Raw genomic sequence first — 14,627 nt, forward strand, 5'->3', positions numbered from 1 at the left:
GTCACTGGAAATTTTAAGTTTGAACATTAAATATTTTGTTTTCCAGTTTAATGTTGTGATGTTGATAATTGTATTTTATTTTATTTTTTTTATTTATTTTTTTTTTATTTTGAGACAAGGTCTCACTCTGTCATCAGGCCAAAGTGCAGTGGCACAATCATGACTCGCTGTAGCTTTGACCTCCTGGGCTTAGGTGAGCCTCCCATCTCAGCCTCCCAAGTAGCTGGGACTATAGCTGTGCACCACCACACCCGGATAATTTTTGTATTTTTTTTGGTGGAGACAGGGTTTTACCATGTTGTGCAGGCTGGTCTCTTCACTCCTGGGCTCAAGTGATCCCCTGCCTCAGCCTCTCAAAGTGCTTTTATTCTTAAATTGAATTTGTAAAATGTAAATTAATGAAGTATTCTCCTTAGTGGTAATAATAAAGATTCACAGATGTATAGATCTAAAAACTTAGAAAAGCTAGCGTTTAATATGTCCTTGTACTTTATGTGTTATTTTGTCTACTTTGGTATAATATATAGTGCCTGTATATCTATTGTTGCTAAAACAAAAATCTCGGCTATATTCATAAATCATGTGTAAATATCCTTAAATTTTTATTTGCATTAAATGATACTTTTATAAATATTAGTGTTTAAACTACTTTATTGCATCAAACTGTTTTGTTCTTTTTTCTTTATTTTTCTAGCTTTATTGAGTTATAATTGACAAAAATTGTGTATATTTACAGAATATAACATGACCTTTTAATATATGTGTACAATTGTGAAGTGATTACCACAGGCAAGCTAACTAGCATATTCATCACCTCACGTCCTTTTTGCCCTAAATTGTTTTGTTTCCAATGAGTGATTCCATCTAGTCTCACTGAAGAGTTAAATTATCTGAGCATATTTATATTTTAAAAATTGGGGGAAAATTAGATGAAACCTTAGACAAAATAAGTACATTTGTCCTGAATACAGACATTGGAAATCTTTGAAATAGTAAGATGAATACTAAATATTTGAATATTGTTTTCCATGAAGCAGTCCTAAATACAAGCCCACATAGCACCACCTAGTGTCAGTGTCACTTAGAATAAAACTGCTGCATGTCTGAAAGCTAAAACATAAACATTTGTGCTTTTAGTGGCATTAAGCTTCTGTAATGGGGTGAGAAAATGTGTATTGTGGTTAACAAACAAGCCACGTAAATGTGTAAACTATTGCCTTTTTTCTTATTCTCTTGTAATTTTTTGTTGGGCAAATACTGAAAATGGTTTGAAATTTTTTATTTCTATGCATCCTTAAGTCTTTTCAGAATTGTGGTTTTCAAAAAGATAAATATAATTTCTTAAAATATTTTGTATTAGATCAAGAGCAGAGATTGAACACGAAGCACTGATTGATGGAAACCTGGCTACAGAAGCAAACTTAATCATTTTGGATACATTAGAGATTGTTGTTCAGGTAAGAATTCAAAGAAGAGAAATTTAAGATATAGATTTGGTAAATTGAGGTTGGAGGGAAAAGTCTTTACTGTGAGCCATAAAATTACATTTAAATATTAGTAGTTCCTAAAAGTTTCATTCCAAGCATTCTGAGATTCTTTGTAATTATAAATTCCAATAGCTTCAACTATTTCTTCATGGAGGATGATTATGAAATTTTTATCTCCTTGTCTTTCCCCTTCATGGCCTAGTCTAGCATTTCCAAATATCCTCTGAGTATTTATAGTTGGATGTTCTGCCATCAGGTGAGATTCAACATGCATGTATAGCTATAGCTACATATAGATACACTGAGTTTATGCAGTATCCTGTGTATACTACAGCAGTGTTTCAGGCTCTTTATCTATAATCATCATGTTGGGTCCTAACAGTAGCCCTCTAGGCAGTATTATCCTGTAGTAACAATGTGATAGCCGACACGTATTTAGTTTTTTCTGTGTTAAACATTGTCCTAAGCCCTTTACAAATGTCGACTCTTTTTTTTTTTTTTTTTTTTTTTTTTTTTTTGAGACGGAGTCTCGCTCTGTAGCCCAGGCTGGAGTGCAGTGGCCGGATCTCAGCTCACTGCAAGCTCCGCCTCCCAGGTTCACGCCATTCTCCTGCCTCAGCCTCCGGAGTAGCTGGGACTACAGGCACCCGCCACCTCGCCCGGCTAGTTTTTTTGTATTTTTTTAGTAGAGACGGGGTTTCACCGTGTTAGCCAGGATAGTCTCGATCTCCTGACCTCGTGATCCGCCCGTCTCAGCCTCCCAAAGTGCTGGGATTACAGGTTTGAGCCACCGCGCCCGGCCAAATGTCGACTCATTTGATCCTTCTAAGAAACTCATGGCATTGAAACTGTCAGTATCCTCATCTTGTAGATGAGAATACTTAGGCACGAAGATGTTAAATAACTGCCCATAATGACGCAGCTAATATGTAGAAGAGCCAGGATTCAAATCAGTTAGCAAGATCTCTCAGACATTTTAGTAAATATATCTCTCACCTATTCCTTCCATTCCTTTTCTCCTACCACTGCTCTGCCAGGTTCATATTTCAGCGTGATTACAATGGCCACCTGCTTCATGATAACTCACTCTGTGTTCTTCCTACCATCCATTCTGTACATTTTCATGAGACTTTTCCTTTAAAAATATTTTATGGCTGGGCACAGTAGCTCGTGCCTGTAATCCCAGCACTTTGGGAAGCTGAGGTGGGCGGATCATTTCAAGTCCGGAGTTCAAGACCAGCCTGACCAACATGGCAAAACCCTGACTGGACTCTATTTATTTATTTATTTATTTATTTATTTTTATTGATTTATTTTTGAGACAGTTTCACTCTTGTTGCCCAGGCTGGAGTGCAGTGGCATGATCTCGGCTCACCACAACCTCTGCCTCCCGGGTTCGAGTGATTCTCCTGCATCAACCTTCCAAGTAGCTGGGATTACAGGCGTGTGCCAGCACACCTGGCTAATTTTGTATTTTTAGTAGAGACGGGGTTTCTCCATGTTGGTCAGGCTGGTCTCAAACTCCTGACCTCAGGTGATCTGCCCGCCTCAGCCTCCCAAAGTGTGGGGATTACAGGCGTGAGCCACTGCACCCAGCCAACCCTGACTCTACTAAAAATAAAAAAATTAGCTGGGTGTGATGGCACGCTTCTGTAATCCCAGCTCCTCAGGAGGCTGAGGCACAAGAATTGCTTGAAGCCATGAGGCAGAGGTTGCAGTGAGCCAAGCCACTGCACTTCAGCCTAGGTGACAGACTCCATCTCAAAAAAAAAAAAAGATTTTATCAGTCATTATCCTGACTTCCTGACTAAAGTTTTAAAAATATAAAAAATTTACTAAGTCCAAGATACCTAATCCAAGATGGTTGCTTGAGCTGCAGCTGTCATGTCTGTATTTTATTCAGTGAAAAGAAACAGCAGGGACAGAGTACATTTCTTCTTTTAAGGGCATGACTCAGAAGATGAAACTTCTGTTTCGTTCACCTCTCTCTGTAGCCGGATTCAAAGTCTTCAGCTAAAATTCAGGGTTTCAATTATTTAAGAAGAAAAGAATGGTTATTTGTGTACCAGCAACATTTTTTGCTCCAGGCGCCACTCTATTTTTCAGCCTTATCTGTAGTTGTTTTCTACATGAACCTCAAGTCAGTTCAGACTTACTTACTAATTTTCCTAAAAAACACCTTATGATTTCTTGGCATTGTATCTTGCTCCTCTTTTTTCTTGTTTAAATTATATTTATTCTTTTTCCCCCTTTTCTTATCCAAATCCTTCTTGAAGCCATTCTAGATCTTATTTTTTTTTTTATCTTTTAAAACTTTATTTATACATAGGGAGGGCTGTAACCTCCCTAACTAAATGGCAGGTACATCTCTATTTTATTTGTTTATTTTTAAATTGCAGACTGTTTCTGTAACGGAATCCAAAGAGAGCATTCTTGGTGGAGTGCTAAAAGTGCTACTACACAGCATGGCCTGTAACCAAAGTGCAGTTTATCTACAACACTGTTTTGCTACACAGAGAGCCTTGGTTTCAAAGGTGGGTTATTTTATACCTGCAGTGTTGTCAGACTTTTGTTTTCTTTGTTAACATTATCTAAGATCATTTGACACATTCATTGGTTAATATATGTAGTAATATATTAATGAATATGTGTAGTTAAAATTTAAATAATAACCTAAGATGCTTGATTCTTCTTTGCCTCTCTACTGCTACCTGCCTTTTGGAATTTTTCATCGAATCACCTTTAACCAGTTCTGGTTTAAAAAACAGTAACTTGGATGTGGAGAAGGGCCTGAAATTAATAGCCAATCTTAAATATGGGGCTTCTCTTGTTTTCTTTCCACTTGGTTCTGTTTTTTAAAAAAACTCAATTTATAAAGAATTCAATATATAAGCAATTCAACCCACTGAAATTATTTTATGATGAATGTAAAAGAAGGTGTGTGTTTGTTCAACTGCTTTAAATATTTACTTTTTATATTTGTGTTCCCTCAGAAATATGTATATTCTTAAATTTTGAAGGTAGCTATTTCATTTTAATCATCCTAGAAGATGGAGTGCAGAGACGTTGATGAAAATAACTTATGTATTATTTTGTAATAAATGTAGAATTCATGTATGTTGATTACTAAGTGTTTTATGCACATTCTGATAGAAGCTTCACAACAATCCCTTGTAGATATATTATTAGGCCTATTTTGTGGATGAGAAAACTTGTCCAAGGTCACACTACTAGTTAGTAAGTGGCATAATCAACATTTGAACCCAGTTTGACTCTGTGTCTCACGCTATTAACTACTAGCTAATATCGTCCTAACCATTCTTTTAATTTCTGGGCTATATTAACAGATCTCCAGCTCAGGTTATATTAACATATCTCAGGAACTTTTACTGTAAAAATTCAGTAGTGGTTTGTTGTTGTTTTACAGTTTCCTGAACTCTTATTTGAAGAAGAGACAGAGCAGTGTGCTGATTTATGCCTCAGGCTTCTCCGACACTGTAGCAGTAGCATCAGTACAATACGGTCACACGCCAGTGCCTCCCTTTACCTACTAATGAGGCAAAACTTTGAGATTGGGAATGTAAGTATTTAATCATGAAAATTCTCTGTATTCATAATGAAATATAACTTCTGCTGATAGTTATTAAATCAGTTTTGGGAGAGCATGGAGTTTTTTGTATATTTTAAGTCTAATCATAGGCTATCTTGATATTTCTCATTCTGTGTATATCTTACAAAAATCCAAATCTCCAATTGTGTGCATATCATATGTATGTATGTATGTATGTATGTATGTATATTAATACAGACTTAGAATATAAATGTACATTGAGCAATTTTAAATTTTAATTGTCCCTAAGTAAAAAGAAATAAAAGTTTAAGTATCTTGGCTTGATATTTTACAATTACATGTCACAGCCTTTGAAGAATTCCATTTTTTCATTTAAGTCTTTTATTATATGTTATATTCATGTGTTATATTTTTCCTTTTGAGTCAAATATTTAGTCAAATATTTAGTTTGAGTCAAATATTTATTTTTGCATATGTAAGTATTTAAGGCCTTGAATTTTCCTTTAAGCACTATTTTTGGCATCTCCTTGGTTCTAATATTTAGTAATCTTGTCATTTCAGTTTGTATTTTCTTTTTAATCCAAAGAGTTGAGTAGCCTTTTTGTTTCAAAGTTTTGGCTGATTCCAGTGACTCACACCTATAATCCCAACACTTTGGGTGGCCGAGGAAGGAAGATTGCTTGAGGCCAGGAGTTTGAGATCAGCCTGGGTGACATAGTAAAACCCTATCTCTGCAAAAAAATACTAGCCAAGCTGGGTGGCCCGTGCTTGTGGTCCCAGCTACTCAGGAGGCTGAGGTGAGAGGATCCCTTTGAGCCCAGGAGTGTGAGGTTGCAGTGAGCTGTGAACACACCACTGTACTCCAGCCTGAGTGACAGAGTGAGATCCTGTCTCAAAAAAAAAAATTTTTTTATTGTTAATTTTCAGCTTTATTACATTGTGATTGTACAGTGTATATTCTCTTTCTCCCTTTCTTTATTGTGGATCTGTGTATTTGTGTGTCTAAATATAATCTGTTTTTATGAGTGTTCTACAAAAAATCTTTAAAAGGGGAGTATTTCTGTTTTCAGAATATTGAGTTAAACATATACCAGATAAATACACCTTATTAATCACATAGACTGCATATCATTGGTTTTTTTCCACTTGGTAGAAGTAAATTAAAGCCTGTAACTGTGTTTGTCTGTTTCTCCTTCAGCTTTTATTTGGTGTACTAATACTCATAACTACTATATTTTCTTAAGAGTTTTTCTCCTTTGGAATTTAAAAGAACTTTTGTTGGTTTTATTTAAAACCTTTATTCTATTTTATTTTTTGGCCTGAATTTCATCTTTTATGGTATTAAGATTTTGACCTCTGCTTTCTTTTTAATTTGAAATTACTTTATTTGCTTTTGCCTGTTCTTTAATTTTCACTTTATTTTAGGTGTGCCTCTCATATACAACATAAGAGTTGAGTTTTGCTTTGTGATCCAACCTCTAATTGAATGAAACTTTTCATACTTGTTATTATATTATGTATGCCCAGGAATCCTATTTTATTATTTTGTTATGCTTTTCCCTCTTGCCTCCCCTTTTAAAAAAATGTGTGTTGGTTGTTTTCATCTTAACACTGTATGGTCTGTTTACCTTGTTTTGGGGATGTAGTGTTTATCATATTTAGCAAAATTTCTGGTTTTGCTAGGTTGCCTTTATAGTCATGTAATACCCCTAGTCCTCTATTTCTTTAGATCATGCATTCTCAACCAGGGCAGTATTACCACCAAGGGAGTGAAAATTGGTTTTTGTGGAGGATGAGAAAAATCTTAGCTTATGGTCCTCCAAAGCTCAACACTACCCAACAACATGGCATTGCTTAGTATTTATTTCTCTCATTGGTGTTACTGGGTATCACATGAGCAGCACTGACATTAAGTTCTTGGAAAATAAAAAACAAAATGTATGCAAAATTGGGTTATAAAACTGGAGAATAAATGACTGTGATTGGAGACTTTTAATCAATTGCTTGATCTCAGTCATATGGCAAGAGGTTGCTTCCATTGGCTGCCTTGTGGATATTGTTTATGTTTGGTTCTCAGTGCATTCGTGTGTGACTTGGGCTTTGAAAATTAAGCCCAAGAAAAAAACTTTCCAATTTATTACTTCATTCTACAAAAGTTATTCAAGCAATTTTTAATCGTGTCAGTTGCTGAAAAGAAAAAAGTCAACAATATCTAAATGAATATATAGTAGCCAGAACGTATTTTCTTCTATCAAGCAAATAGTGAAAGTTCACTGAAATAACTTTTAAGAAATTAATTTTTAATTCTTTTGCTGGATAAGTAGCAGTTTTGAATGGTTTAAAAAAATTGATTACATTGCTGCTTTTGTAGTTATATAAGTTGCTAATTTATTTGTGTAATTTGATACATTACAGTTTATTTAAGCTAAAAGATTATATTAAAAGTTTTTCAGAAAACCAGCCTATAAAGGTAAGCTAAATGTAAATCATTTTCAGATTTTTAACTTAAAATTTGTATCTAGTCATTCATAACCTTGCATCGAGTAAAAAGAGTAAGCTTCATATTTACTTTCTTATGTGTATATAAATCCAGATATACATAGAGTGCATAAACAGATGTATACATCTCTGATATTAAAATATCATAGGGATGTAATTAGAAAAATTGTTCAAAAAGATTTATAAGAGGGACAATAATGAAAAAAAAATTGAGAAACTCTACTTGAAATAAGTATCTATTAACTCCCTTTAATGAACAGTAATAAAATTGCTGATTTTCTTCTTTCTCTCCTCCACCCTGTCATTCTTTGTACCTCAATATTTCAAAAAAGTATCTTTCTTACTGTTTACATTTGTATTGTTGAATCTGCATGTACTTCACTTGATTTAATTGCCACCTTCAAATAACATTATTTGTTTTATGTCTACTGTAGATTGTTAAGTACTTCTTTCCATCTCCTTTCTCACCCTTCTAGTTTTTTTCTTAGCTGTAACATTTCAGTCTTAGTTCATAGTCTTAGTTGTAAAATGAAATATTGCTTACCATGAGTTTTTTGGGGCTATAATTATTGTTTAGCTAAATGTTGTCCTCATCAAGGTTCTTAGGAGTAATATTTTCCAAGTGGTTTTTTTGGTTTTTTTAAGTAGAGACAGGAACTCACTTTGTTGCCCAGTCTGGTCTTGAACTCCTGGGCTCAGGCAGTCCTCTCTGTATGGCCTTCCAAAGTGCTGGGACTGCAGGTGTGAGCCACCTCACCCTGCCCACCCCACTCACCCCACTTTTAAAAATAGAGACAGCGTTTCTTCCTGTCACCCAGGCTAGACTGCAGTGGCATGATGGTACTTCACGGTAGCCCAGAAATCCTGGGCTCAAGCTGTCCTCCCACCTTGTCCACCCAGAGTGTTGGGATTACAGGCAGTAATCATTGCACCCGGCACCCGGCCAATTTTCCAAGTTCTTGATTGTTTAAAGTTATCTGTATTTGTAGGATAGCAAGGGTGTTTATGAAATTTTTGCCTTATACTTTGAATAATAATAAGCGTGAGAAAAATCAGCAAAACTTATCAGATAAAGAACACCTCATAGGAAAAAAGGGTACTTGAGTACCATTGTTTTCTGACATTAAATATTGTTGTGGATACATTGAAAGGTAGCCTGATATTTTTCTCTGTTTTAAATAACGTTTTTTCCTCCAGCTGCTCATGAGATTTTCTTTATATTTACAATTAAATGCCTTTTCTAGAATTTGTCTTAGTATTGAAAAGGCTTAGCTTTTTCAATTACACCTTTATCCTAGCCAACTATAAATTATTTTATCACCATACTCTCAGTGCCTACTATGTAGTGTGACATATTTACTGAGTTGAATTCTTGAATTTTATCCTTAAAACTTTGGACAACTGCCTTAGGGGCATTTTAAGGAGAGGAGGAACATGTTCAGATTTGCATTTTACAGAAAGTTCCCTGGTGCTAGGTAGAGGTTAGACTGAGAGATATGAAAGAAAAAGGCATGGAGATCAATTAGGAAGTTATTACAGTAATCTAAATAAGAAATGGTGAGGGTGTAAAATAAAGCAAAGGCATTGGGAATGGAGAAAGGATATATTGGATCACATTAGGAGATGGTGTAGATTTGGATTTATGGTATGAAAAATGAGAGGGGAGAATGAATTGGGGACCCCTAGATTTTTGGCATGACTTACAAGAATAGTATCACTTTTTTAGATAATCAATAGGGAGAGAAGGTATTGTAGACATGTTGACTTTGTGGTACCTATGAGAAATCCAGATGGTGCTATCTAGTAAACTATGAGAGCCTGGAGTTCTACAGAGAAATATCAGCTGGAGACGGAAACATGTGTATACTGGTCGAAGCAAAGACATGGATGAGGCTCTTTAGAGTATGTTAAGTGAGAAAAGTTTTTTGACAGAATCTTTGGGAATACTGGTATTTAGGAAGGACAACCAAGGAATAAAACAGAAAAAGAGTTGAAAAAGAATAGAAAACCAGGATAAAGTGGTGCCACTGAAGATAAGGTGGGAGATTTTCAAGGAGAAAGTAATTTAAATATACAAAGATATGAAGTAGAATATTGAGCAAAAAATATTGGATATGACAATTGATATATTATCACCAATAATCTCTTAAGAATGATTTCATGGTAGAGAATGGTGGAGCAGAAATGAATTTACACTAAAAAAAAGGAAGAATGTAAGTTATAAGCTGTTAAAGCGTCACTCCAAAAGATTCTACCTTACATTACTTTACGCATGATGTGTGTTAAATTGCTTTCATCATAGTGTGGATGTCATGAAATGGACTAGAATTTAAATACTCCATCTGCTATTTAAGAATCTTATAATGTCAATCAAGCTATTTAACCTTATCTGTAAAATGTTATATTAATAACATATGCCCATAATAAATAAATGTAAAGACATAAGCAGAATTTCTAATTCAACTCTTAACACATGACTTCTTAAAATCCTGTTTTGTAGTACATTATTCAGAACAAAATTCTAAGTTTTATATCCTTTCTAAAATAAGATTTTGATATACATATTTTATTACTTTAAAAAATATTTTGCTTAGAATGGTATTTTTTCACTAAATATACTTTTAGCGAGGAAAAATAGCAGACTTTTTAAAGCTTTTCTATATTAAGTACTGACTGGACAATTTTTCTGTTACAGAACTTTGCTAGGGTTAAAATGCAGGTAACAATGTCACTATCCTCCTTGGTGGGCACATCTCAGAATTTTAATGAAGAATTCTTAAGGCGTTCTCTAAAGACTATATTGACATATGCTGAAGAAGATCTGGAATTGAGGGAAACAACATTTCCTGATCAGGTCAGAAATGCTACTTTCTAGATCATTAATTGAAATAGGCTTGTTAAATAGGCACTTTCCAAATTGTTAAATCAAAAGTTGGTTTTTGCTGGAGGATCATTTATTTCATTTTGAATCCACACATCATGTGCCATAGATAGGACTGAATCTTTTTGTTTTAGTCAGCTCCCCTTCTTTTGGAAATAATTAATTCTTTGGTGTTTAATTCTGTGCACTTATAATAAGTAGAACAGTGGACTTGGACAATACAGACAAAGCTTTCTGACAAAACATTCCTACTTATTAATCAAACAATAATATGCCTTATAAACTAAAGTTTCTACAAACTACCTTTTAGTAAAATCAGAAATATAGGAGAGAATTTTCCTTTTGTATTCTTGTATTTCCTATATCCCTCTGTTTTATTTCTACTTATAGTTCTGCTTGTTTCCAGGTGAAAGAACAAAAAATATAGATAGTCTGCTGAGGAATTTATATAAAGTTTACTACCCTTCACTTACCATATCCCCACATACCTATACTTTACAGAACCATATCAATATCATACAACTTGTTTTGAAATCTTTAGATATTTATCTGAAATATCTCTGAAACTAATTTGGTTATTATGGATGAATGACAATTCAAGAATATTTTTCATATAATTCTCTGCTGCAGGTCCAGGATCTGGTTTTTAATCTCCATATGATTCTTTCTGATACTGTGAAAATGAAGGAACACCAGGAGGATCCTGAAATGTTGATTGATCTAATGTACAGGTAGCATTTATTTGATTCATTTATGCTTTGTATAAGGGACTTAGTAAGACATACAGTAAGCATTAGATGAAAAAAATAAACACACAAAAGTGATTTGTGATTTTTCTGTATTTACATTATTTATTGTTTTTATATTTATATATTTTTTACTTTTTTGTAGAGATGGGGCTTCACCATATTGCCCAGGCTGGTCTTGAACTCCTGGGCTCAAGAGATCCGCCTGCCTTGGCCTCCCAAAGTTCTGGGATTACAGATATGAGCCACCCCACCTGACCTTGAGTGATTTTTCCAATGGTAGATTGAAAGTCCAAATGCACTTTTTCCAGGTGGCATCTTCGGATCTTCTGTGTCTCTTCTTTAAAGAACAATGCAAATATACTTATTGATTATCAAAAATAAGAGGATTTTTTAAAATATTGATAACACACATTTAACACCTTGGTGTCCTGGGCCCCAGACTTCCTTTGAAGGCCCATACCAATATTTTAAATGTAAAACTCAGTCTTTTAAGAAGAAAATACAGTATATGAATGTTTTACTGTAACATTAATTACCTTTTTTCAATACTGTTGTGACTAAAGAATGATATTTCTAAGGGCACATTTTGAAAACTCCATAATTTTTATTGTATTAACACCTTAATAGATACAATAGTAAAACTTAAGAATTTTTCTCTGTCATATGACCCTCTGCTCCTACAATTTTGGAGTTCATTAAAAGCACAAATAAAACAATTTAATCTCTTTGAATTAAAGTTGATGTAATAAAAGTACCTTTTAGAAGTTTTCCTTTTTCCTTGCATATAAAACTTCTCTGTATTTCTGTAATGAACACATGGATTTCCATACTTTTTCCCTTAACTGATTATTTCCTTAATGGTCAGATTTTGATATGGCATATTTCTTTTTTGCCCCTCCTGCCCTCCCCCACCCTGCCCACTGATATTATCCATTCCATAGGCCACAGTTATTTCTCTAAGCCTGCATAGTGACATTTTCATACTACTTTAAAACTAAATGGGTTGTGCACAGTATCAAAAACCTATCTAGGTAAACTCTGAGTGAGCTAGCTAAACTCCCTCCCAGTTTGGGAAGCATATACTAATGGAGAAGAATTTCTGTTCTAATTAGAATTGCCAAGGGTTACCAGACCTCTCCAGATCTGCGATTGACCTGGCTGCAGAACATGGCTGGCAAGCACTCAGAACGAAGCAATCATGCTGAAGCTGCACAGTGTCTAGTCCACTCAGCAGCACTTGTTGCTGAATATTTGAGCATGCTGGAGGACCGGAAATATCTTCCTGTGGGATGTGTAACATTTCAGGTAGGAATCTTCCAGATGTACATTAAATCAAGGTATGTCTTTTTTTGGTTTTAGCTTTTTCTCACTGGTGTTGAGATTTTTTTTAGTTTGCAGGGAAAACTTAAAGACTTAAGCCAATGCTTCACAAGGTAGATTAACATTTCACAGTGATTGTCATTAATACATTTTTAAGGAGTACTTCTTGTTAATTCTCTTTCCACAGTTTCTTACCTCTGAACTATCAGCACTATGCTTATTTTTTCTTTTTGTCTTTACTGCCTTGTAATCAGTTACATACTTTAACATCTGTGGAAATGTATTACTGAGAATCAGAATTCAGTAGAAATTCTTAATTGGCTTTTACTTAACATAGCAGATATACCAACATTCTCTTTTCCCTACATAAAATATTAGTACATTTTATGACTAATACCATGACTCACAGATGAGTTTGCCCTCTAGTAGGGTACATAGTTCTGACCCACTAGTTGAATTCTTTGCTTACCAAGGGTCAGTTATGCTTTGCTTTTCTTCACAACCTGTTAATGGTAGGTTTGGGATATTGTAAAATTTAGTTAAATGTTTTATCTTCTGATGAAATCAGAATGCAAAAAGAAAGTTATTGTTTCTCTGATAACAAAGTTGAATTTTTACAAAGACTCAGGAAAGGTGAATCTCCAAAACAATTGCTGTTGAATTAACTGTGGGCTGGACAAATAGATTGGGGGAGAGGAAACTCCTAAAATTCTAGAATAATTTGATGATCGATTTAAGTTTAAGTTTTCACTCAAAAGAAACCAAAACTTGAAATCTTTAAAAAGAATGTTGCCTTTTGGGTATTTACCCACAAGAGATTCCGTGGAAATCTGATCTGGAAACCCATACACACAAAGAGAAGGCCTTAGATCTAATTCAAAAGTTGATAAATGAGTGTACATCTACTGTAAATGTTTAGGAGGTTAAAATAAAATAAGGTATGTATGTATCATTTCTCTTTTAGAAATAATGGCTGATTCCAATCTCATTGAATAAGAGGGCTTTTATTATACTTGAGTTTTTTTATTAACTCTGTGTATATTAGATAAGTCAAGAGACCATTTTTGTCCCTTTTTTCCTTTATAGTTTTGAGACGATCAATTAAATAAATAAAAAAGGACTATTGATATCTCCTTAGATGTCTTATGTCATATTACAATTTCCTTTAGCCCATGACGTTTCTTAATTTTCTTTCATACCACTTTTTATTAAGAGAAAAGTTATCTAGCAGTGGTGTTTTCATTTTATCATCTTCAAAATACAGAAAGTTTTTGGAGATTTATCTTTTACCTTTATATTACTCTCCTTTTTTTAAACCTAACCTGATAGTTACAGTTCATCTTCAGTTATTTCTTTTTATACATTTTTATGCTAGAAAATTATGTTTCAAAAACCTTTTCAATTTATTTTTTCCCTAGAATATTTCATCTAATGTTTTAGAAGAATCTGCGGTCTCAGATGATGTGGTATCTCCAGATGAAGAAGGTATCTGCTCTGGAAAATACTTTACTGAGTCAGGACTTGTGGGATTACTGGAACAAGCAGCTGCTTCTTTCTCTATGGTAGATGACTCTTGTTAATTCTTTTTCCAGAGTTTCATACCTCTAATTATCAATGACATGTGTATTTATTCTCTCTGTCTTATGACCCTACTTTTCTTTAAAGATAATTTGTTCTGGACCTGGTATGGTGGCTCATGCCTGTAATCCCAGCACTTTGGGAGGCCAAGATGGGAGGATTGCTTGAGTCCAGGAGTTTAAGACCAGCCTGGGGAATATAGTGAGATACCATCTCTACAAAAAATTAAAAGTTCACCAGGCATGGTGGCTCATGCCTGTGGTCCCAGCTACTTGAGAGGCTGAGGTGGGAGGATTGCTTGAGCCCAAGAGGTTGAGGCTGCAGTGAGCCATGATTATGCTGCTGTACTCCAGTCTGGGCAACAGAGTAAAACTCTGTCACCAAAAAAAAAAAAAAAAAAATTGTTTTTTATTCCATGTCCCCTAAAAACTATCTAGGAACAGATTTTCTTTCTAGATTCATTATTGGCTTACTCCTTTTCATCTTAATAATCTGTCACTTCCCCCAGTGTTCCAGTGGTTTGGCTCACTGCAGCATCAAAC

The 14,627-nt window shown here is 34.5% G+C and overlaps 1 protein-coding gene across 15 annotated transcripts in view; it reads left to right on the plus strand.

Moving 5' to 3' along the window:
• The window catches only part of LOC105495176 (dedicator of cytokinesis 7), a 234,095-nt gene that overhangs the window by 181,829 nt on the left and 37,639 nt on the right, over positions 1 to 14,627 (plus strand). For all 15 annotated transcript variants that reach the window (XM_024797039.2, XM_024797040.2, XM_024797041.2 and 12 more), the window contains 7 exons: positions 1,361 to 1,457; positions 3,887 to 4,021; positions 4,915 to 5,067; positions 10,253 to 10,411; positions 11,069 to 11,169; positions 12,300 to 12,492; positions 13,926 to 14,069. In XM_024797039.2, coding sequence (XP_024652807.1) covers positions 1,361 to 1,457; positions 3,887 to 4,021; positions 4,915 to 5,067; positions 10,253 to 10,411; positions 11,069 to 11,169; positions 12,300 to 12,492; positions 13,926 to 14,069 — 982 coding nt within the window. The remainder of the gene's footprint in view (positions 1 to 1,360; positions 1,458 to 3,886; positions 4,022 to 4,914; positions 5,068 to 10,252; positions 10,412 to 11,068; positions 11,170 to 12,299; positions 12,493 to 13,925; positions 14,070 to 14,627) is intronic.

The sequence above is a fragment of the Macaca nemestrina genome, chromosome 1 (genome assembly GCF_043159975.1).
Source record: "Macaca nemestrina isolate mMacNem1 chromosome 1, mMacNem.hap1, whole genome shotgun sequence".
NCBI lineage: Eukaryota > Metazoa > Chordata > Mammalia > Primates > Cercopithecidae > Macaca > Macaca nemestrina.